The 24,927-nt window shown below is 53.5% G+C and overlaps 1 protein-coding gene and 1 pseudogene across 2 annotated transcripts in view; one reads left to right on the forward strand and one right to left on the reverse strand.

Moving 5' to 3' along the window:
- Positions 1-24,927, forward strand: part of RIPOR3 (RIPOR family member 3) — a 105,093-nt gene that overhangs the window by 54,004 nt on the left and 26,162 nt on the right. Inside the window, exons 1-4 of one of the 2 annotated variants that reach the window (XM_030825576.1) lie at positions 186-523; positions 6,204-6,322; positions 17,405-17,551; positions 21,498-21,576. In XM_030825576.1, coding sequence (XP_030681436.1) covers positions 6,213-6,322; positions 17,405-17,551; positions 21,498-21,576 — 336 coding nt within the window. In that variant the 5' untranslated portion in view covers positions 186-523; positions 6,204-6,212. Of the gene's footprint in view, positions 1-185; positions 524-6,203; positions 6,323-17,404; positions 17,552-21,497; positions 21,577-24,927 lie in introns of those variants that run through there. The other variant, XM_030825575.1, reaches the window with a different exon arrangement.
- LOC100596440 lies at positions 16,501-16,817 on the reverse strand (annotated as a pseudogene).

Consider the following 24,927-nt stretch of genomic DNA (forward strand, 5'->3'; position numbering starts at 1 on the left):
TCCCAGAGAAGCCTCCTCGGGCGCCTGTCTGTCTTCTGTGTAAACTCACATTCCTCTTCCTGGGCTATTTTGCCATTTCCTTTCATGCGAAACCAAAGGAGCTATTTTGGAAACTCCTATAAGCAAACTAAGCCCTGGCTGGCATTTGAGTGGATAAAAAGGAGCCCTAAGTGAGGGACTCAGGCATAAAAGCCACCCAGCCCCGAAAGCCCATAACGTTAAATTTAGATGTTTTACCTCTAAATGAGGTGAAATTGCAGGTTCCCTCTGGCTGGTGGTGGGGAGGAGACGCAGGGCAGCTTTGGCCAGCAGTGATCAGACAGACTTAGCGGGAGTAGGCTCTGCTTCCTCCAGCCACACCTTGGGGACGGAGGCCCAGGACAGTCCCCAGTGTCTGGGAGCATCTGGCTTCCTCTCCCCGCACGCACCAGCCAGGTCTGAACGGCATCAGTTCTAAGTGCCAGGCCAGAGAGGGGCAGCGAGGGACACGGAGTGGAAGAGGCTGTCCTGTCTGCCACCAAAGGTTTGGGAACTGCATGACTCTGTGCCTCCCTCCTCTGCCCCGGGTCCCAGCAGGGTCTCTGTCCTGTCTCTCATGCCTGCAGAGTGCTGGTTACCCAGGGCTGCCCTAAGCCACCCGAGCGTCCCTCCTCTCTTTCTGTTGCCTCCCCAGGGACCTCCTAGACCTGCCCACAATCCAGTAGCTGAAGGGTTAATGCCAGCCCCAGCAGGGGTGGTGACACATGGTGGGAGGGGACAGGGTCTTCAAGACCCTGCTCCAGCACCCAGCCCCTCCACTTGCTGCTGTGCCATTGCTTAAACATCAGGAATGTCACCCTTGGTCGCAGGTGACAAACTGGACTTGTCAGGAGCTGTCCGCTGAAGGCTCCTGAGATTCTGGGTCTCAGCCTGGCCATCCCATCCCCAATCATCCAGGGGGAGGTCTGTTTCTTTTACCACAAGAAACACTGCTTGGCTGGACCCCAAGTCAACGTCTTGGATCAGCTCCACCAGGCCCAGCCGGGAGGGGGCGCAGCTGAGCTGCCTGGGAACTGTCGCTTTCCGCCGGCCCCAAGGGGCCCACAGGGGCTGGGGCTGCAACACCCTGAAGCCAAAAGAGGTTGGGCTTGATTTTTCTCGGCCACCACCCAGAGCTACCTTTCTAGCTTGGCAGGTCCCCCTCCCAATCCTATTTCCATTCTGGGGCCTCTTCCCTCCTGGAGGAGGTCGGGCTCCTGGGAGGGGGGCGTGTCCTCAGCAGAGCTGCAGGAGCAAGCGCAGCCTAGTTCCGAGGCCATGCTTTGGAGTCCAACGCGCCCAGGTCCAGTTCCAGCTCTGGCATTTCCTACCTGTGTGACCTCGGAGGACTCATTTCCGTCCTCTCTGAGCCTCGGTTTCCTTCTTTTCTTCCTTTCCTTCTTTCCTTCCTTTCTTTCTTTTGAGACAGGGTCTCTGTCAGCCAGGCTGGAGTGCAGTGGTGCAGTCTCAGCTCACTGCAGCCTCGACTTGCTGGGAAGTCTCCAATGATCCTCCCACCTCAGCCTGCCGCAGTAGCTCGACGACAGGTGCACGCCACCACACCTGGGTAATTTTTGTATTTTTTGTAGGGAACGGGTCTCACTATGAGACCCAGGCTGGTCTCGAACTCCTGGGCTCAAGTGATCCGCCCATCTCAGCCTCTCGAAGTGCTGGAATTACAGGCGTGAGTTGCCATGCCTGGCATGAGCCTCGGTTTCCTTATCTGCAAAATGGGGATAATAATAGTACTTGTCTCATATGGTGTTGGGAGAATGAGATGATAATTTTAAGTCCTTAGAGCAGGTAGCAGGCAGTGCTGGCTACCTAAGGGTCAGAGGCAGGGCCACCCATCATCCTCAACAGCTGCTGCAGCTTTTGTAAAGAAAGTTTTACTGAAACACAGCCATGGCATAATTCATTTACGTAATGTCTGCAGCTGGTTTTGCTCTAAAATGCTACAACTGAGTAGTTGTGACAAAAACTGTATGGCCTGAAAAACCAAAAGTATGTACTATCTGGCTTTTTGTTTGTTTATTTTTGAGATGGAGTCTAGCTTTGTTGTCCAGGCTGGAGTGCAGTGGCTCGATCTCGGCTCACTGCAACCTCTGCCTTCCGGATTCAAGTGATTGTCTTGCCTCAGCCTCCAGAGTAGCTGGGACTACAGGCATGCGCCACCATGCCCAGCTAATTTGTGTGTTTTTAGTAGAGACGGGGTTTCACCATGTTGTCCAGGCTGATCTCGAATTCTTGACCTCAGGTGATCCACCCACCTCGGCCTCCCAAAGTACTGGGATTACAGGTGTGAGCCACTGTGCCCAGCCTTTCTATCTGGCTTTTTACAGAAAGCATTTGTCCATCTTTGCCTTAGAGTCTAGCACATAGTGGTTATTAGTAGTATTATTACTGTTATTATTCCAGCACCTTCCTCTTGGGCTGCACAGCCTGGTGAAGTAGGGGAAGCAGCGTCAACCTTTCCTTCATTGTTTTCTGGTTCAATAAAGATGTGTTATGAATCTTCCATGCACCTGGTCCCTGCCTGCAGGGAGCTCCCTGTCTAGGATGGAGAGATAGACAAGTCACCATTCACAGTCCACTATAACAGAGGAGGTCAGGGGCGTCCAGAGGAAACACCAGACACAGCTAGGAGTGGGGAGGTGTCCAGGAAGGCTTCCTGGTGGGGGGACATCTGGGCTGAAACATGAGGAGGGTTTAGCCAGGAAGCCAATCCATGTGGCAATGGCACGTGGAAGAAGGAAGAGCCAGACTTCAGTTTGAAAAATGCGTGTCCTGGTCAGGTGCGGTGGCTCACGGCTATAATCCTAGTACTTTGGGAAGCTGAGGTGGGTGGATCGCTTGAGCTCAGGAGTTCGAGAACAGCCTGGACAACATGGCGAAACCCTATCTCTACAATAAATACAAAAATTAGCTGGGAGTGGTGGTGTGTGCCTGTAGTCCCAGCCACTTGAAAGGCTGACGTGGGAGGATGGCTTGAGCCCAGCAGGTGGAGGTTGCAGTGAGCTGAGATCGTGTCACTGCACGCCAGCCTGGGCAACAAAGTAAGACCCTGTCAAAAAAAAAAAAAAAGAAAGAAAGAAAGAAAAGGAAATAAAGAAAGAAATATGTGTGTCCCTGAGTCGCCTCTCACCTTTCAGAGCCTTTCTTTCCTTGTATGAAAAATGGGGCCGTTGAACCTCATAGTGCTATGAGTGATGAATTCGCTGTCAGGTTCTGCAGGTCTGCTGCGAGCCTTAGTTCCCCTCCTTCGTCCTCCTCTCTCTCACACTGAGCAGGAGGACCTGGGGCTTGTTTTGAGCATTGCATGGGGAGGAACTGCTTAGCAATTGTCCTCTCTGACCTTGAAGTGGAGTGACTGGGGTGACGCTCCAGGAACGGCCCAGAAGGCTTCTCATGGGAAGGTGCAGAGGGAGGGGCCGGGGAGGCCCCTTCCAGCTCCAGTGCCCAGGCTGGCTCCAGGATATGTCTCAACTACTCACCTTTGGGAATCCCTCCCTACTCCGTCCTTATTCTCTTGCCTGGCTTGGCTGGGGGGATCAAGCAGTTTGAGCAGCTTCTCAGGCCCTGCATAGGTTCTGATAGGGGTAACAGCGGTGAGGAGCTCATGAATGTTTAACAACCAGCAGACAGAAACCCTAACTTGTAGAACTTGTGTAAATACGCTTACTGTGGCTGATTTCAAACCACCAACGTGATGTCAACAGGCTCACAAAATTCCTGAACATTTAACAATTGACTCTTTTTTGTTTTTTTTTTTTTGAGTCAGAGTCTTGCTCTGTTGCCCAGGCTGGAGTGCAGTGGCACGATCTCAGCTCACTGCAACCTCCACCTCCCGGGTTCAAGCGATTCTCCTGCCTCAGCCTCCCGGGTAGCTGGGATTACAGGTGCTTGCCACCAAGCTTGGCTAATTTTTTGTATTTTAGTAGACGGGGTTTCACCACATAGCCCAGGCTGGTCTTGAACTCCTGAGCTCAGGCAATCTGCCTGCTTCGGCCTCCCGAAGTGCTAGGATTACAGGTGTGAACCACTGTGCCTGGCCCAGTTGACTCTTGGGAGCTGGTACAAGCTGGCTCAGCACAGCACAGGAGGGGACTGTAGGGGACCACTTTATGGGGGCAGGGGCAAGGCCCCAGTGCAAGGCACTCCTGACCGCAGGTAAGACAGACTCTGACATCGGGCATCCTCGGGTTCTAAACCCAGTGCTCAGGTGCCCTGCTGGGGCCCCTGGGCTAGTCTCATCACCTCTCTGAGCCTCAGTTTCCTCATCTATGGAATTAGGTCATCAAAAGCTCCTGCTCTTAAGAGGGTTGTGTGGATTTCATAATTTACATAAAGCATTTAGTGCAGGGCCAGCTTAGTAATGAGCGCTTGATGAATGATGCCTCAGCTTCCCCATCTGTACACAACACTGCTGAGCATGGGTTCATAGCTGTCCAAGGATTCGTAGCCACTCATGGGGCACTAGGCTTGCCACACAGCGAGCGGTCAGCAAATGCTTGCCACCTTCCTGCATCAGGGCTAGAAGCCGCTCACTTCTCACCTGGCTCTCCCTGGGTCACCTGGCTTATCTGGGTCACCTGGCTCACCTGCAGGGCTGGGGTCTTAGCCAATCACACAGAGACAACCAGCTCTTCCGACGTGTCTCTTGCACACTGTGGGCTCTCGGGACATGCTTTCCTTGGTCCTTCCAGCAGTCTCCGCGGGAGGTTCTTTCCGAATTCCCCTTTTACTCTTGTGATCACTGAGGCCCAGAGCCTGAGTGGCACAGCTGGGATTTGAGCCCAGGTCCACCTTCTTTGTTGCCAAGCTTTCCTATGTACAGCACATGTGGGGCTGTGGGGTGGGGGATATATGGGAGGAGGACGCTTGTGGAGGCTGCATAGATCTGCCAGGAGGTGCAGTAGTAGATGCTGCGCAGATGTGGCTCGGTAGAGGAAGTTTTTCCAGGCAGAGGCCCCCAAGTGAGCAGAGGTGTAGCGAGGTGGACTTGGCCCCTGGGGGAAAGAGATGTTGGAACGTGGGGGTCTCATCATGCAACAAGATGAGGGCCTGGGTGGACTGGAGCTTTCTCGTAGGTTTTGTCTGGGCAGTGGGGTCCCTGGAATCCTTGGATTGACACCACCCTGGCAAAGGAGCAAAGTATGAAACTGTAGCAGCAGAGATTTAGGTTAGATATGAAGGAGAACTTTCCAGCTGCCCGTGCTGGAAGATGCTGACCTATATTCCCAAGGGATAGGGTGGCATTTTTCCCAATCTAGAGATGGTTTGGAAAAAAGAGAAAATGGCCAGGGCTCGGGGTTGGCCCCATTGCAGGGCGGGTCAGAGACGGGGCAATGGATCGGGGCGGAAGCAGCCCTTGACGCCAGCAGTCTGGCTTCATGTGAATTGGGCTTTTCCACCCCCTGCTCAAAGCCCTCCCATGGCTCCCAGTCACCCTCGCCCCATTGCAAGGCCAAGCCCCTCCTTGGGGCTACCAATGCCCCTTGGGACCTGAGCCCTGCTGGCCTCTCTGACCTCATGTTTAGCCCACTGAGCTTCTTGCTGTTTCCGGGTGACACCAAGTCCCCTCATGCGTCCTGGCCTTTGCCCAGGCTGTTCCCTCAGCCTCAGACCCCCTTCTCCTTCACCCCACCTCAGCCTTCCTCCTCAGCTCTTGGGCGCCTCTTCATGGCTGGGTCAGATTCCCCCTGGGGACCCCCATCACTCCAGCACGGACTCTGTATCGTAACTGTTTGGCGGTAGGTGGGCCTCCCTGCTGGGCCGGAGCCCTTGAGGATGGGGGGACTTGGCCTGCCTTGCAGAGTTCACCTGTGTTAGGTGCTCAGGGAGGGCTGGAGGAGGGGAGAGGAGTAGCTGGGGGGTGAGAGGGCTGTGTTCAGGAGGTGCCGTCCCCTTGCTCTGGGAGGCAGCATTGCCCGGCACTAAGGACCTGAGCACAGAGTGCAGAGTACAGACACCTGGGTTCGAATTCCGTTCCCATCACTGTCCCCCATTAGGTCCCCTAACCTCATGGGACCTCAGCTTGCTGACCTGTGAGCTGGGCACAGTACCAGCCCCCACAACTCTGGGGCCATTGTGAGGTCTGTAGGTGTTGGTGGAAGGTGGCTGGCCTGCGGACAGCACTTGCTGGATGGTGGTGCCAGGCTGACTCTCCTGTCCTCTCCTTGCAGGTGACCGCCATGTCAGTGAGGTTGCGGTTCCTGTCCCCCGGGGACACAGGGGCCGTGGGGGTCGTGGGCCGGAGCGCCTCCTTCGCGGGCTTCAGCAGTGCCCAGAGCCGGAGGATCACGTAAGTTCCGCCCGTGTCCTGTGTTGGGGTGCAGGGGCGGGGCTTGTTGATGGGCTGGGGAAGGGCAGGGACATCCTCCTCCTGCTGCCAGAGACCCAAAGGCTCTCTCTCAGGCTGGCTTGCAGAGAGAGAGAGAGAGAGACAGAAAGAGAGAGAGAGAGAGATTGAGATTGAGAGAGAGAGAGACAGAGTGACAGAGAGAGAGAGAGAGAGAGAGAGTTTCTTGGTGTTGGGATAAACCTATCATTTCCTTGAGACCTGAATACTTATCATTTCAAAATCTCCAGAAGTTGATCTGCCTGAGCTTAGCAGGTCCACTTGGCAGATAAAAAATCTGAGGCTCTGGCTGGGCACAGTGACTCACACCTATAATCCCAGCATTTTGGGAGGCCGAGGCAGGAGGATCACTTGAGCCCAGGAACTCAAGACCAGCCTGGGCAACATAGCACAACCCAATCTCTACAAAAATTTTTTTGAAAAACCAAAAAGTGGGGCTGGACGCGGTGGCTCATGCCAGTAATCCCAGCACTTTGGGAGTCCGAGGCGGGTGGATCACTTGAGGTCAGAAGTTTGACACCATCCTGGCCAACATGGTGAAGCCCCATTTCTACTAAAAATGCAAAAATTAGTTGGATGTGGTGGCACATGCCTGTAATCCCAGCTACTTGGAAAGCTGAGGTGGGAGGATTACTTGAACCCGGGAGGCGGAGGTTGCAGTGAACCGAGATCACACTCCAGCCTGGGTGACAGAGCAAGATGCCATCTTGAAAAAACCCACAAAAACACCAAAAAAGAAAAACCAAAAAACCAGAGGCTCAGACAGGTGGAGCCACTGGCCCAAGGTCACACAGCAAAACTGGCCCAGGGTTGGGTCTCCTAAGGGCGGGGTTGGGAAGGAATGGTCTTCCTGTCTGAAAGACTAGGCAATGGGGCCACCTCTTCTGGCTCTGTGACCTGGGGCAAGTGACCTCACCTCTCCAGCCTTGTCTTCATCTGAACAATGGGAATTGTGGGTGCGCCCTGCTCACGGGGCTGTCGGGAAGGAACCACGAGGGAGGCAGGGCCAGCAGCCAGTGCAGCTGGTGCTGTAGGGGGTTATCAGATGAGGGAGCAGGCTTGGCACAGATGGGCCTGGGGGTCAGCATTGACCCTGTGTCCGAGTTCCCGGGGGGTGCTGGCCGGGCCAGGCCCTGCCTGCTGCCCCGTCCTGTGTCTCTGCCGGCTTTAGGTACTAAGTCCCTGGGAGGAAAGTTGTTTCTGCTCCCGGAGGCCACAGCCCGATGAGCTCAGGCCTGCTGCCCCCTTGCTCCAGGGCCTCATGCCGGGCACTGTGCAAGCCCCCGGGGAACCATTTACGAGCAGGCAGGCCTGGGGTCTGGGGCAGTTTTCCAACATCCTGAGGGGGCCAGACCTCTGTCTGTCTGAGCCAATGGGGTGGATAAGTGGGGGTCCCCAGCCAGAGCAGAGTGCAGAACCCAGTAGGTCAGTGAGTCAATCAACAACCAAATCCCACCATGCTCTTCCCCGACTTGAAACCCTGCAAAGATTCCCATCCTACTTAGAATAAACCCAGTGCCCTCCTGGCTAGAGGCCCCTGGGACCTGGCCCCAGCAGCCTGCCTCCCTCCCCTCCCAGCCTCAGGGCCTCAGCACATGCGTGCCCTCCCGCTGCAGCTCCTACCCCACTCCTCCACCTCCAGTTCCTGCTGAATCACCTGCAGGCATTGGCTTCCTGCTAGGTCCTGGGGGAGGACCCCCGAGCTCCAGACCAGCCCAGGTCCCTCCTGTGTGTGCTCTTTCCCAGGGGCATTTGCTGCTGGGATAGGACCCCACCTCCACCCCCCTGAGGTCAGCCCTCCCAGCTCACTAACCTTTCCCTGGGGGCTCCCTTCCCGTGGGTGCGGGTGCCGGGACCCCAGGGTTAAGATCCTGGAGTGTCCCAGCTGGAAGCACCTTAGGAATCCCTGTTCACGCAGCAGATATTCATGGAGCACCTACTCTGGCCCTGTCCTGGGCTCTGGGGACAGACCCAGGTCCCACTGTCCTGGGAGTTGATGGCAGCAAACAATAAGCCAATGATAATTGAGACAGATCCAGCCGGTGGCAGCGCTGGGAGGGAACCGAACCGGGGGTGGGGGAGGGCAGCCAGGGTCTCCTGGGAGAGCCTGACGAGACAGGGGTATGGGGAGTGGAGGCAGGAAGGGACAGAAGAAGTGGATCTGCGCATGTGCAGATGGGGGTGGGCCAGGAAGCCTTCGGCGGTGGGAGGCAGCAGCGAGTGCAGATGTCCTGGGTGGGAATGAGCTTTAAGGGACAGAAAGCAGGTGTGCGGCTGGCATGTGTGACAGCAGTCAGGGAGGGAGGAGGACCCTGTGGGTCCTCATGGGCTGCAGTGAGGCCTTGAGACACATTCTCAGTGGAGGGGAGCCTGGGAAGGGTTTAAGCTAAAGCCCTAAGACGAGAAGGAATTTGACCAAGCCTCCAGAGCAGTTAGTGCTCAGTGCCCCAATCCAAGCCTCAGAGAGCAGAAAGTGTGGGTGCAGCCAGAGAAAGGCACACAGCAGGCACTCCATAAGTGCTGCAAAGAGGGGGTTAAGTATAAACCGGCCAGGAAATGATGCTGTTTCTCGACTTAACCATTTCTGAGCTGCCTCTTCCTGGGTTTTATCGGAGACCCCCACTTTCTTGTTGGGGTCTGTAATCAAGGCTGGGAAGGTCAGCTGTGCGGGTTACCTGGCCAGGGGGCCATCCAGCCCAGGTGACCCTCTCCAAGCTGTGTGCCCTGGAGTGGGGCTGGTCCATTGAAGCACTGTAGGGACCCTTGTGTGGTCTGGAAGGAGGGGTAGGGTCTGCAGACCCTGTACCCAAGGGTGGCTTCATGAGCGTGCAGCCTGTGCTCTGTACTTTGATTGAACGCTCTGCTGTTGTGCTCTAGAAATTTTTGTGGGTGTCATTCTGTCGCCCAGGTTGTAGTGCAGTGGTGCAATCTTGATTCATTGCAGTGTTGACCTCCTTGGTTCAAGTGATCCTCCCACCCCAGCCTCCCCCATTTTTTTTTTTTTTTTTGAGACAGTTTCTCTCTGTCGCCCAGGCTGGAGTGCAATGGCATGATCTTGGCTCACTGCAACCTCCGCCTCCCAGGTTCAAGTGATTCTCCTGCCTCAGCCTCCTGAGTAGCTGGGATTACAGGCATGTGCCACCACACCCGGCTAATTTTTGTTTGTTTGTTTTTTTTTTCTTTTGAGACAGAGTCTTGCTCTGTTGCCCAGGCTGGAGTGCAGTGGCATGATCTCGGCTCACTGCAACCTCCGCCTCCTGGGTTCAAGCAATTCTCCTGTCTCAGCCTCCTGGGTAGCTGGGATTACAGGTGTGCACCACCATGCCAGTTAATTTTTTTTTTTTTTATGTTTTATTTTTAGTAGAGACGGGGTTTCGCCATATTGGTCAGGCTGGTCTTGAACTCCTGACCTCAGGTGATCCACCTGCCTCGGCCTCCCAAAATGCTGGGATTACAGGCGTGAGCCACCACGCCTGGCCTAATTTTTGTATTTTTAGCAGCGACTACGTTTCACCATGTTGGCCAGGCTGGTCTCGAACTCCTGACCTCAGGTGATCTGCCCACCTCGGCCTCTCAAAGTGCTGGGATTACAGGTGTGAGCCACTGTGCCCGGCACCAAATATAAATTCTTAATACAATTTTTTTGTTGTTGTTTTTTGGGACAGTCTTGCTGTGTCACCCAGGTGTGCAGTGGTGCAATCTAGGCTCACTGCAACCTCCACCTTCCAGGTTCAAGCAATCCTCCTGCCTCAGCCTCCTGAGTAGCTGGGACTACAGGCATGGGCCACCACACTGGCTAATTTTTTTTTTTTTGAGACGGACTTTTGCTCTTGTTGCCCAGGCTGGAGTGCAATGGCGCAATCTCAGCTCACTGCAACCTCCACTTCCCGGGTTCAAGTGATTCTCCTGCCTCAGCCTCCCGAGTAGCTGGGATCACAGGCATGTGCCACCATGCCCAGCTAATTTTGTATTTTTAGTAGAGACAGGGTTTCGCCATGTTGGCCAGGCTGGTCTAAAACTCCTGACTTCAGGTGATCCACCCACCTCAGCCTCCCAAAGTGCTGGGATTACAGACGTGAGCCACCACGCCCGGCCCAAAATTCTTCATAAATTTTGAACAAAGAGCCTTGCATTTTTATTTCCCACTAGACCCCACAAATTTCACAACTGGCCCTGCCTGCAGCTCTCCTCCTGCCAGGCCTGTGGGGGCCTCTGAATGTCCCGCATCCATGGGACATGTCCCCTCAGGCCCTCGAGGGGAGCTCTGCCCGGAGAGTGCCCCCACGGTAGGCCCCTGCCTCTCGTTGGCCCCTTCCTGGATTCCTGGGATCAGCTCTTTGGGAGGAAGGAGGACAGAGGTGATCCATCCCCTTGACACCAGGGCTCGCTGGCCATCAGCACGGGTCCCACAGTGTGCAAGCCCTAGTCTAGGAAAGACAGCCCTGATGGCTCTAAGTATCTGGGACCCCTCCTGTCCCCCAAATGATTGTCAGGGATTCCAGAGGATGCTGGGCCTGGGCTGGTTCAGAGGGTCCCTGGGCTGGTTCAGAGGTCCCTGTGCTGGTTCAGAGGTCCCTGGGCTGGTTCAGAGGGTCCCTGGGCTGGTTCAGAGGATCCCTGTGCTGGTTCAGAGGGTCCCTGGGCTGGTTCAGAGGATCCCTGGGCTGGTTCAGAGGGTCCCTGGGCTGGTTCAGAGGTCCCTGGGCTGGTTCAGAGGGTCCCTGGGCTGGTTCAGAGGGTCCCTGGGCTGGTTCAGAGGGTCCCTGGGCTGGTTCAGAGGGTCCCTGGGCTGGTTCAGAGGATGCCTGTGCTGGTTCAGAGGGTCCCTGGGCTGGTTCAGAGGGTCCCTGGGCTGGTTCAGAGGGTCCCTGGGCAGCCCCCACCTGGCCTCGGCCTCTGTGGCCCCCTTGTGTGAGGGCAAGGAAGAAGCTGCCCACACCGATGAGGAAGTGGTGCATCTATTTTTAACTTCCTGTCCCCGTCGAGCTCCCTGGGGTCTGAACCCTTGGAGCCAGGGCTGGAGCCTGATTGGGTTTCAGGCCCCACCTTCTGGCCTTGTTCCCTGGTAACCTGAGCAGGCTGAAGCGCAGCCGCACTGTCAAGGCAAACAACCTGGCAGGAGGGCAGGGCTCTGCATGGAGAGGGTGGGCTGATGCCCCCTCTGTTCCCATCCCCACCTTGACCCCTACTCTGGCACCTTGAAACCCCTTTCGCTATAGACAGGGCTTTTTACTCCACAGTCGGCTGGCTCACTTGGGGAAGTAACCTAGTGGGGAAATTTTACACTAAGGTGTGAATGATTGACATAATAAGGCCATTTCCCAAGAGCTGGACCTGGGGGGTGGGAGGATAGATGAGAGGATCAACAGAGAGGATGAAGGAGGAGAGGGCCAGGCCCTGATACTGTCCTATTCTGCCCCAGTTGACAGGCATGGTTGCCCTTCCCCCTTTCCTGCCCCTCCTCAGCCAGGTCTCCCTCCCCCAGGCGGTCAGGCAGGTACTCTCTGAGCCAGAAGCCACTGGGACATCCTCCTCAGGTTGGGAATTCCTCTGTTGGGATGGCTAAGAAGTGTGGCTGGGAAAACGAAATAGCAGCCATTAAGTTTGAAGGAGAGGAGGCTGGAGAAAGAGGCGGCTCATATCCAGCCCTGCCTATGATGCTGTCAGGTACACAGACTCTGGAACCAGAGGCGAGTGATGCAAGTTCAGTTTCCTGGACTGTACCAGGGGGGCTGACCTCAAAGACTGTGTCAGGAGGAATGAGTCCATACATGTAAGGCACAAAGAGCAGGCCAGGTGGGCGTGGTGGCTCATGCCTGCAATCCCAGCACTTCGGGAGGCCAAGGCAGGCGGATCACTGGAGCTCAGGAATTCAAGACCAGCCTGGGCAACATGGTGAAACCCTGTCTCCACCAAAACTAAAAAAAATTAGCCGAGTGTAATTGTGCACTCCTGTGGTCCCAGCTACTCAGGAGGCTGAGGTGGGAGGATCACGTGAGCCCAGGAGGCGGAGGCTGCAGTGAGCTGAGATCACGCTACTGCATTCCAGCCTGGGAGACAGAGCAAGACCTTGTCTCAATTAAAAAAAAAACAAAAGCGCTGAGACCAGAGCTTGAACTTGGCAAGTGCCGAGTGCATGCCTGTCATCATTACCGAGTGGCCAGTACCGCCAGGCACCTGGGTAAATGGTTGGCTCACGTCCTTGTTGCATGGAGTCTTCACCTGAAGCCTGTGCAGTCAGTCCTATAATTGTCCTGCCTGGAGGCTGGGGGCAGGTGCGGGACTTGAGCCCAGCTGTGTCTGCCTCCAGAGCCTGCACTTGCAACAGCCGAGTACCAAGGCCTCTGCCAACCACATCAGGCAGAAGCACTGCTGTAGCAACCTCACGTGAGGGCTGGGGCCGGCGGGTTGCACGTGCCCGTCTGGAAGCTTGTCTGGCATGCCAGGGGCTGTTTAATATTTACTGAGTCCTCCCAGACCTGGTGAAACATCCGGCCCCAGAGGCTCTCCCTGCCCCGGCTTCTGTGACACCTGGGCCAGACATGCAGCCTGATTTGGCCATCTGGAGGCTGCACACGCATCACCTTCCCCGGGTGGGCGGGCTCTCAGAGTGGCCACTGAGCCTGTCCTGTTGAACCTCAGACAAGGAGCACTGGGCTCAGAGCTTTCCCGGGAGCAGGTGCATCCAGGTACGGCTGCAGCAGCGAGGGTATAAGGTCCCCAGGTGGATGGAAGCGGGGCTGGGCCAAGGGTGCACACCTGTTGGGGGCTGGAGGCGGGAGCTGGGAGTGAGCCGACTCCTGCAGCCCCACCGCCAAGCTCCTGCCCCACGCCTGCTGCCCACCTGCCAGGGTCCCTAACCTCTCAGAAACCTGCCTTTCCCCGAGGCTGCAGCCCTGACCGTCTCTGCCAGCCTCAAGATGGCAAACTTGCGGAGGGCCCGGTTCAAGAGGTGGGTGATGGGGCCTCAGGGAGGGCAAGGGGAAGAGGGAGCACAGCCCCTGTGGGCTTTGGAAAGCATCACTAAACATTAAATATATACAAATGGCCGGGTGTGGTGGCTCATGCCTGCAATCCCAGTACTTTGGGAGGCCAAGGCAGGCAGATCACCTGAGGTCAGGAGTTCAAGACCAGCCTGGCCAACACGGTGAAGCCCTGTCTCTACTAAAAAAACAAAAATTACTGGACGTGGTAGCAGATGCCTGTAATCCCGGCTACTGGGTAGGCTGAGGCAGGAGAATCACTTGAACCTGGGAGGTGGAGGCTGCAGTGAGCAGAGATCGTGCTGCTGCACTCCAGCCTGTCGACAGAGTGAAATTTCATCTCAAAAAAATCCAAAATAATAATAATATAATACCTGTCTCCTAGTGGTGGTTGTGAAAGTCGAGATATTTCTATAAAGCCCTTAGCCAGCTCCTGGCGGCAGCAGGTGCCCGCAGTTACTTAGGCTCATGTGTTCTCATTAGGCTCCTGAGGCCCTTGGGCTTGTGGTGTCAGCTATTCAGCAGCCCAGTAGCCCTGGCCTGAGCTTAGTCTCTCTGCTCTACAGAGACATTACTTGTCATTGTAAATGTGTTGGAAGCTGGACTTTCTCTGGGAGCTGCCCTTCTCCTCCTCTCACACATCCTGGGTCCCCAAAGCTAGACAGGCCCTGGGTCCAGGCCCCTCTGCAGACTCCCACTTCTGCCTGGGTCAAACCTTGCTCCTTGCTGTTCAATCCCAGAGCATACCAGGTCCCACTCTCCACCCTTGCTCCCTCTGTCCCCAGCTAGGAACACCCAGGGGTGCACTCACTGTCTCGCTCTGCCTGCAGGGGCCAGGATCTCTGTTCTCTAATCCCCTTGGGATGCTGTATTTTCCCCCATTCAGCTGAGCTTAATATTTACCAAGCACCTAATATTTTCTTTCTCTCTCTCTGTTTTTATTTTTTTTTTTTAGGCGGAGTTTCGCTCTTGCTGCCCAGGCTGGAGTGCAGTGGCACAATCTCGGCTCACTGCAACCTCTGCCTCCCAGGTTCAAGTGATTCTCCTGCCTCAGCCTCCTGAGTAGCTGGGATTACAGGTGTCCACCACCACGTCCGGCTAATTCTTTGTTTAGTAGAGACGGGGTTTCACCAGGTTGGCCAGGCTGGTCTCGAACTCCTAACCTCAGTTGATCCACCCGCCTTGGCCTCCCAAAGTGCTAGGATTACAGGCATGAGCCACAGTGCCCAGCCTGCACCTAACGTTTTCTAAGCTGTGAGCCAGGGGAAAGATATAGATAGGGTGTGATGATTCTAACAATAGCTTTCATGTAAAAGGTCTCCTTTGTGCCACATTTTGGGCCTTGCATCTAATAGAATTCTCAGCACCACCTCTGATGTATTATGTGGTCCCATTTTACCGATGAAAAGACAGAGGCTTGGGTAGTGTGTTAGCGTAGAGGTGAAGTTGCTTTGATAAAAGGACCCCCAAAATGCAGGTGCTTAAGATTGGTTATTCCTCTCTCTCTCTCTGCAGTCCAGAGCCAATGGGTGGATGAGGGCATGGGTGTGCTGGGAGGTCTGCTTCACAAGGCTATTCAGGGCCTGTTCCTTCTCTCTTGTTGCTCAGCCAGCTTTTGGGGGTGGGTTGAAGCTGCCTCCAGCATACACTTATTCCCGCCCCTGGGAAGAGGAGGAGTTGGAAGAGAAGGGCCAGTAGTCCCCTGTAAGAACTGATGCCGAGCCAGGCACGGTGGTTCACACCTATAATCCCAGTACTTTGGGAGGCTGAGGCAGGTGGATCATTTGAGGTCAGGAGTTCGAGACCAGCCTGGACAACATGGTGAAACCCTGTCTCTACTAAAAATACAAAAATTTTCCAGGTATGGTGGTGTGTGCCTGTAATCTCAGCTACTTGGGAAGCTGAGGCAGGAGAATCGCTTGAACCTAGGAGGTGGAGGTTGCAGTGAGCCGAGATTGTGCCATTGCACTCCAGGCTGGGTGACAGTGAGACTCCATCTCAAAAAAAAAAAAAAAAAAAAAAAACTGATGCCAAAGTTAGTTCTAAGAGTCATTTCCACCATGTCTCTTTTGTGAGAATGTTGTCATTAAGTGATACCTGGTGCCAGGCACCTGGCCGATGGCTTTAGAGGGCTAAGAGCGGAATTCAACACATCTGTTGGTGAGGAAAGTCTGCATCAGCCCGCCTGGTCCTCAAGCCTCATGGATAAGTTATGGGATCCTGAGAAGAGGCTTAGATGCCAGGGAAACCAACTCTGTGCTGTGGTGAGGGTGCCCTGGCCTCATACTCCTGTAATCAGTCTTGAGATGCTGCTACATCTGTAAAGGTTGAGGGACCCAGCTGTCACCACTGAAAGGCAGTTTTTAGGATCATCCAGTCCACACTCCCAACTCCAGCTGGCTTAGGCTAAAAAAGAGAGCCAGTTGGCTCATGTAACTGCAAATTCCACGGGTAGGTTCAGCTTTAGACATAGCTGGATCCAGGAACTCACTGTCATGGAGATTTGGTCTGTTTGTTCCTCTCTGTATTGGCCCCAGTTTCCCTACATGGTGGCAAAAGGAGGAGGCAGGAAGTCCCAGGTATATGTTCCCCAGGTTAGCAATGCCAGGGGAAAAAACACTTTTCCCTTCTGTGAATTCTGAACTCCTGGCTGGCTACTGGCCAGGCTTGATCCCCATACTTCTTGGCCCAGGGGAGCAGAATATGTTGACTAACTCAGGCCTGGAATGTGGATTTGCCGAAGAATCCCATGTGCACGTGTGCATGTGCAAATGTGTGTGTGCATGTTGATTGGTCAGGCTACCTTTCCCCCAAACCACAAGTATAAAAAACAGAGCTGGGGAGGTGCCCCAGAGGGAAATTGAGGTGCTACTACTAGGGGGAGGGGATGGATGCTGGGCAGGTAAAGCTAACAGATGCCACCCCAAGGGTAAAGCACAGGACTATGACTTGGCCTCCCACATGGCTTTGACTGCACAGGCAGAGCGTGCTGATCAGAGAGCATTGGCATTTGGGCTGCTTGACTGTATTTCTTGCTGTAAGTTCATTTCTGATACCAGATTTTTATTACCGTTCTTTTTTTTTTTTTTTTTTTTGTCAAGCTGTTCTTTATTTCTGGGAGAGGGCAGGGGAGGGGGCTCAGTCTTTCCTGACAGTGGCTTTCCTCATGGCAGCCAGGACATTGCTTGGCTCCTCCTGCTTCCTCTTGGCGCAGATGTGTGTCCCTATGCTTTCCTTGATGAACTTGAGGGCCTGTTTGTCCTTGGAGACCTTCAGTAACTCCATAGCGTGCTGCTTGTATAGGGTGAAGCCACACACCTCCCGGATCATGTCCTGCACAAACTCAGTGTATTTGGTCAGACGCCCACTGCAGCGGCTGTGCCTGGGCTTGCTCACGTTCTTGGTCACCTTGTGGCCCTTGTGGGGCCCACGGCCATAGGGTAGCGCAGAGCCATGGCTGCTGCTCTCCAGTGGCAGCCGTGGTGGAAGAGCTTTATTACTCTTCTTTTAATCCTCAAATCCAGGCTCCTTATTTTTATTTATTTTTTAAGACAGAGTCTCACTCTGTCACCCAGATTGGCGTGCAGTGGTGCAATCTCAGCTCACTGAAACCTCCACCTCCCGGGTTCAAGCGATTCTTGTGCCTCAGCCTCTGGAGTAAGTGGGATTACAGGCACGTACCACCACATCCGGCTAATTTTTGTATTTTTAGTAGAGACAGGGTTTCGCCATGTTGGCCAGCCTGGTCTTGAAACCCTGATCTCAGGTGATCCACCCACCTCAGCTTCCCAAAGTGCTGGGATTGCAAGCGTGAGCCACCGCACCTGGCCCAGGATCCTTATTTTACAGATGAGAAAGCAGAGATCCAGAGAGGCTCCATAACTTTCTGGAGACCACACTGCTTGGTGGTGATGGGGGTGGGACTGAGCTGGGTCTCCTGACTCCCTGTGGCTCTGGTCACTATTTCCAAAGTGCCTGCCCCTGGGGAGGGCTTTGTCAGGGCCCTTCTCTGACTTCTCTTCCCCTCCAACCCTTCTCACAGAAAGTCCATCAACAGGAACTCCGTGAGATCGCGAATGCCTGCAAAATCCTCCAAGATGTACGGCACGCTGCGGAAGGGATCAGTCTGTGCAGACCCCAAGCCCCAGCAGGTGAAGAAGATCTTCGAAGCATTGAAAAGAGGCCTCAAGTAAGGCTGGGCTGTGTGCTGCCTTTAAGAAGTGCATTCTTCTACCTCGCCTCCTCTCTGTCTCTTCCTGGGGAGGCATGGGTGGGTCTTGTCTACAAGAGGTGACAGGTTAAGTTCCCGGTCATTCGTTTAGTCAGCAAGTATGTCAGGGTGCAGTCGCATGCTCAGCCCAGTTCTTGGGCACTGGGAACCTGGCAGTGACTAAGGCAGGAGGACTCTGATCTTGTGGAGCACGCAGTGCAGAGGAGCAGATTCGACGCAATCAATCAAGAAGCAATGCAATCAATCATGGAACTTCCACCTGTGCTGAGTGCAATGAAGAAAGGTAACAGAGAGACGGTGCGTCGAGGGCCTTGGCAGACAGGCAACAGTGTGGGCAAAGGCCCCACAGTAGGAGCCTGCACTGTGAACTCACACACGCAAGAGGTCAGGGCAGTGGGTGTTTGAGTGAAGGACAGACTTGCTCAGAAACCAACTGATGAGCTGGGCCAAGGCCTGCACAAGAAGAATGAATCACTCCACAAATTTTTTTTTTTTTTTTTGAGATGGAGTCTCGCTCTGTTGCCCAGGCTCAAGTGCAGTGGTGCAATCTCGGCTCACTGCAACCTCTGCCTCTGGGGTTCAAGCAATTCTCCTGCCTCAGCCTCCCAACTAGCTGGGACTACAGGTACGCACCACCACACCTGGCTAATATATATATATATATTTTGAGACAGAGTTTTGCTCTTGTTGCCCAGGCTGGAGTGCAATGGTGTGATTTCGGCTCACTGCAACCTCTGCCTCCTGGGTTCAAGCGTGAGCCACCGCACCCGGCATAGCCTCCTTATTTTACAGATGAGAAAGCAGAGGCTGAGAGTAGCTCCTGCCTCAGCCTACCGAGTAGCTGGGATTATAGGCGCCTGCCACCACGCCTGGCTAATTTTTTGTATTTTTAGTAGAGATAGGGTTTCACCATGTTGGCCAGGCTGGTCTCGAACTCCTGACCTCAGGTGATCCATCCATCTTGGCCTCCCAGAGTGCTGAGATTACAGGTGTGAGCCACCATGCCCAGCCAATATTTTGTATTTTTAGTAGAGATAGGGTTTCGCCATGTTGGCCAGGCTGGTCTTGAACTCCTGACTCAAGTGATCTGCCTGCCTTGGCCTCCCAAAGTGCTGGGATTACAGACATAAGCCACTGTGTCCAGCCCACAAATACTTATTGAGGCTTACAGAGTGCCAGGCCAGGGGACAGAAGTAAACTAAACACACAAAATCCCTAGCCCCCATGGAGCTGACTCCTAGTGGGGGAGAGATAGACACTACACAATACAGAAAAGAAAAGTACAGAGAATATCAGATGGTGGTAAGGGCCACAGAGGAAAACAGGCCAGGGTAAGAAGGTGGAGACAGGGAGGGTTCATTTTAAATTGGGCAATTGGAAGGAAGGTCTTGCTAAGCAGGTGACATTGGAGCACACGCCTGAAGGGGTGGAGTGAGCCACGCAGATAATGGGAAAAGAACATTCCAGGCCAGGGTAGCCACATACACAAAGGCCCTGGGGTGCAGCAAGGAGGCCAGCATGCCTAGAGCCAAAGGAAAGAGGATGAGGTCATGGGGCAATGGGGACCAGATGACAGGGGGCCTTGTGGGCCAAAGAGTGGTTTCTGTAGTGATTTTCCCCAGATATAGTGGTACTTAGACCCTAAATTCTCTCCTACTTATGCCTTTTTTTTTTTTTTTTTTTTTTTTTTGCGATGCAGTCTCACTCTGTCACCCAGGCTGGAGTGTGGTGGCACGATCTCAGCTCACCGCAACCTCTGCCTCCTGGGTTCAAGCTATTCTCCTGCCTCAGCCTTCCGAGGAGCTGGGACTACAGGCATCTGCCACCACGCCCGGCTAATTTTTTTTTTGTATTTTTAGTAGAACAGGGTTTCACCATATTGGTCAGGATGGTCTTGAACTCCTGACCTTGTGATCCACCTGCCTCGGCTTCCCAAAGTGCTGGGATTACAGGCGTGAGCCACCACGCCCGGCCCCTAAATCTCTTATTTATAGATGGGGCACCCCAAAGAGGAACCAGGGTCAAGTAAAAGTTGAAACCAGGCTGGGCATGGTGGGCCTGTAATCTTAGCACTTTGGGAGGCGGAGGCAGGCAGATCATGAATTCAGGAGTTTGAGACCAGTGTGGCCAACATGGTGAAACCCCGTCTCTACTAAAAATACAAAATTAGCCGAGTGTGGTGGGCATGCCTGTAATCCCAGCTACTCGGGAGGCTGAGGCAGGAGAATCACTTGAACCCGGGAGGTGGGGGTTGTGGTGAGCCAAGATCGTGTCATTGCACTCCAGCCTAGGAGACGGAGCAAGAGTCAAAAAAAAAAAAAAAAAAAAAAACATGAAACCACCTTACCACCTTAGAATGAAATGGTTTTCAAAATAGACATCCTTGGCTGTGCACAGTGGTGGCCACCCTGTAATCCCAGCACTTTGGGAGGCCGAGGCAGGCAGATTCCTTGAGGCTAGGAGTTCAAGACCAGCATAGCAATGTGGCAAAACTCTGTAGAGGTGGAGGCTGCAGCGAGCTGGGATTGCGCAGAGTGGGAGCTGGGATGTGCATGGAGGGTAGAGCATGTTTCTGAAGGACAGATTCCGTGTCCTTTAAGGACCACATGTTTGAGACTTGTCTGGGGCCAAGGCAGCCCCTTCTTCCCAGAGAGCTCAACACCTCAGTGAGTAGCAGTCTGGCAGAAGCTATCTTTTCCACATTTGAGGTGGTGTCAGTAGAGCCCAGAGAGGGTGAGTGACTTTCCTGGGGTGACTCAGCAAATCCAGCAAGATGGGACTCCCTGCCTTGGCCCCCAAATGTAGACCCCCCCACCTTTTCTTTTTGGAATGGAGTCTCGCTCTGTTGCCCAGGTGGGGTGCAGTGGCACAATCTTGGCTCACTGCAACCTCTGCCTCCCGGGTTCAAGCAATTCTCCTGCTTCAGCCTCCCAAGTAGCTGGGACTACAGGTCCGGGACCACGCCCGGCTAAGTTTTTGTATTTTTAGGAGAGATGGGGTTTCACTGTGTTAGCCAGGATGGTCTCGATCACCTGACCTTGTGATCCGCCCACCTCGGCCTCCCAAAGTGCTAGGATTACAGGCATGAGCCACCATGCCTGGCCTAGACGCTTGACCTTGAGGGAGGTGTGCCATGATGACCTCCCCATGAGCTGGGCCCCAGCTTGGGAAATGGTATAACATGGGGATGAAGATTTTGGGCTCAGAAGGCCACTGTGTGGTTTCAGACCTGGATTCAGCCTCTTCTCTGCTGTGTGACTAGGGCTGGGGTACTTGCTGCCGTCAAGGGTTGGTTTGTCTATCTTTAAAATACATATACTAGGTTGGGCGCGGTAGCTCACGCCTGAAATCCCAGCACTTTCGGAGGCCAAGGCAGACGGATCACCTGAGGTCAAGGAGTTCAAGACCAGCCTGGCCAATGTGGTGAAACCCCGTCTCTACTAAAAAATACAAAAATCAGCCAGGTGTGGTGGCACACACCTGTAGTCCCAGCTGCTCAAGAGGCTGAGATATAAGAATCACTTGAACCCAGGAGGTAGAGGTTGCAGTGAGCTGTGATCACACCACTGCACTCCAGCCTGGGCGAGAGAGGGGGACCTTGTCTCAAACAATAAGTAAAGGAAGAAAGAAAGAAAAAATGCATATAATAACAGTAGAACCTACTTGTGGGCCTGGTGGGAGAATTAACTAGGAACTTCCCCGTAACCAGTTTGGCGTGGTGCTGGGCACACAGCCCCCAGTGTGAGGGGGCCGGGCTTCCTACCTGCCTCTGAGCCCCGCTGAGCCCCGTGTCTGCTCTCCACGTGGGGACATTGTCCATTTGGCCTGTTTCCTTTCCCTTTCTTGTTCCTCTTCCATTTCTTGTTCCTCTTCCATTTGAAACTCTTCCTCGCTTTCCTTGCAGGGAGTATCTGTGTGTGCAGCAGGCTGAGCTGGACCACCTGTCTGGACGCCACAAGGACACCAGGAGGAATTCCAGGCTGGTGAGACCCCTCCCTGCCTGCTTCCCACCCAGATAGCCTTGGCCAGGAGTAAAAGAATGAACCCCGCGTTCCCCCTAGCCTATGTCACGGTGTGACTCTTTCTCAAAACTAGAGGTTTATGGAATAGCCTCTTCACGTTGCGCTGAGTTAACTTCACTTTGGCACTTACAGCAGTTCACACGTTTTAGGCCCATGTCACACTCTCTCTCGGTTCTAGAAGTAATGCTAAGGTGGGCAGTGTATAGAGGTGCATTTCTTTTAGGTGGTCCTATTTTATAGACCTTGGCCATCAGGTGACCTGGACTTGGGATGGCTTCTGTAATGCCAGGAAAGTGGGTCAGGTTTCACATCTTGGGTATGTCACAGTGGCCCCTGCTGCTGTCCTTGATGAAGCCTGCGTGTTCCTTCAATGCCCAGCTGACAGGCAGCATTTCCTGCTATCATCAGGGCAGCATTTTTTTTTTTTTTTTTTGAGACAGGATTTCCCTTTGTTGCCCAGGATGGAGTGCAATGGCACAATCCCGGCTCACTGCAACCTCCACCTCCTGGGCTCAAACGATCCTTTTACCTCAGCCTCCCAAGTAGCTGAGACTACAGGCGTGCACCACCATGTCCAGCTAATTTTTTTAATTTTTTGTAGATACAGGGTCTCATCATGTTGCCTAGGCTGGTCTTGAACTCCTGGGCTCCAGTAATCCTCCTGTGTCGGCCTCCCAAAGTGCTGGGATTATAGCTGTGAGGCACTGTGCCAGCCAAGGCAGTGTCTTTAAGGCTGGCCCTGGGCCCTGTGTTGCCCAAGGCTCAGCTGCTCTGGTTTTTTGCCTTTCCTTTAGCAGAGACAGACTTAGCAAAACACACACACACACACACACACACACACACTCTCACAAATAGCATGCCCCATTAAATTTGTTTTTTTGTTTGTTTGTTTTGTTTTGCTTTGTTTTTGAGGTGAAGTCTCACTCTGTTGCCCAGGCTGGAGTGCAGTGGCATGATATTGGCTCGCTGCAACCTCTGCCTCCTAGATTCAAGCAATTCTCCTGCCTCAGCCTCCTGAGTAGCTGGGATTACAGGCACCTGCCACCGCGCCCAGTTGTTTTTCGCATTTTTAGTAGAGACAAGGTTTCACCATGTTGGCCAGGCTGGTCTCAAACTACCTGACCTCAAGTGATTCGCCTGCCTCGGCCTCCCAAAGTGCCGGGATTACAGGCATGAGCCACTGTGCCCGGCCTCCCATTAAATTGGTTTTTCAGACAAATCACAAATATGTTTAGGTATAAGTATATCCCATGTAATCTTTGGGACATACTTATGCTAAAATAATTGTTCCCTGTTTATTGGAAATTTTAATTAGGTGTCTTGTATTTTATCTGGTGACACTGCTAGGATCCCATTGCTCAGGGACCTCATCCTTTCAGCAGGAGGATCTTCCTTTCATCTGGGAAGTCTCTCTGCTGCTGCCTTGCGAAAACCCCACATATCCTTAATGAATTAGATTTGGAAACAAAAGCAAGGAGGCCTTGCTGCTGTGGGATTCTCCTCCCAGCCAGTGTTTCCCAGAATCCCTCCTCCAAAGCACCAGCCTGCAGAGCAGGCCACCAGCTTGACTGAGGGACTGGGAAAGCGAGAAGGGGAGATGAGTTTTTCTACTAAAATAGCATCCAGTGGCTCAGCACAGTGGCTCACGCCTGTAATCTCAGCACTTTGGGAGGCTGAGGCGGGTGGATCACTTGAGATCAGGAGTTTGAGACCAGCCTGGCCAACATGGTGAAACCCCATCTGTACTAAAAATACAAAAATTAGCCACGCATGGTGGTGGGTGCCTGTAGTCCCAGCTACTCGGGAGGCTGAGGCAGGAGAATAGCTTGAACCCAGGAGGCTGAGGATGCAGTGAGGTGAGATCATACCACTGCACACCAGCCTGGACGATAGAGCCAGACTCTGTTTCAATGAATGAATGAATGAATGAATGAATGAATGAAATAAGCAAGCAAGCAGCCGTCTCTGTATTCTGGCTCCAGCAGAGAGGGCCTCGGGGTGGGCAGGGTGGGAGAGGCAAGGGCCCAGCCTCATGCGTGTGCCAGGTACTTGGGGAGGGAAAAGCCTGCCAAGCTCAGCATGCCTCACCCTTGGTGGGCGGTTGGGCGGGTGACCAGCAGCAGATGGTGGGAGGAGGTGCTGCCAAGATCTCACCCAGTTCCAGCACCCGCCCCTCTTCTCACACGGGTGCAGTGAGTCTCACCCCGTGGACTTCGTTTCCCATTCTTTCCGTTCTAGAAGTAACTCTAAAGTAGGCAAGAGTATAAATACTTGTATGTTTTAGCTGCTCCCATGTCATAGATGGGCACACTGAGGCCAGGGCACAGTGACCGCACTGGAGCCACACAGCAAGACGCCCATGTCGAGTCCTGCTCCCATGACACTGCTGGTTCTCATTGAAACAAGATGTTGGTTTTTGAGACGTTGCTGGGTAGTCACTCTTCTTTTCAAAGGCTTGAGATCTTTCCTCTTTATTTCTTTTTTTCTTTTCTTTTCTTTTTCCTCTCTTTTTCTTTTCTTTTTTTCAGGATGGAGTCTTGCTCTGTCACCCAGGCTGGAGTGCAGTGTCACGATCTCCATTCACTGCAACCTCTGCCTCCCAGGTTCAAGTGGTTCTCCTGCCTCAGCCTCCTGAGTAGCTAGGATTACAGGCGCACACAATCATGCCAGGATAATTTTTGTATTTTTTATTTAGTAGAGAGGGGGTTTCACCATGTTGGCCAGGCTGGTCTCAAACTCCTGACCTCAGGTGATCCACTCACCTCAGCCTCCCAAAATGCTAGGATAATATGCATGAGCCACCACGCCCATCCTATTTCATTATTTCTTAAATGGAGTTTTAATTGTTTCTTAATTTTAAAAAGATTTTATTTATTCTTAAAGCGACAAGGTCTTACTCTGTCACCCAGGGTGAAGTGCAGTGGTACGATCATAGCTCTCCGTAACCTCGAACTCCTGGGCTCAAGCAATTCTCCTACTTCAGCCTCTCAAGTAGCTGGGACTACAGGTGTGTGCCACCATGGCCAGCTAATTTTTAAATTTTTTGTAGAGATAGGGTCTTGCTATGTCGCCCAGACTGGTCTTAAATGCCTGGGCTCAAGTGATCCTCCTGCCTTGGCCTCCCAAAGTGCTAGGATTACAGGTGCGAGCCACTTCACCTGGCTTAAATGGAATTTTTATTTCATTATCGCATATGTACAATTCCACATAAATACATACAAGGGACTTTTTGGGGTTGAATCCTTCTTTCTCTCTCGATTGATGCCCTCCTCTATTCGTCTTCTGTGTCCCACCCTGTTTAACCCTTAAGAA

Source organism: Nomascus leucogenys, chromosome 13 (assembly GCF_006542625.1).
Source record: "Nomascus leucogenys isolate Asia chromosome 13, Asia_NLE_v1, whole genome shotgun sequence".
Classification (NCBI taxonomy): Eukaryota; Metazoa; Chordata; class Mammalia; order Primates; family Hylobatidae; genus Nomascus; species Nomascus leucogenys.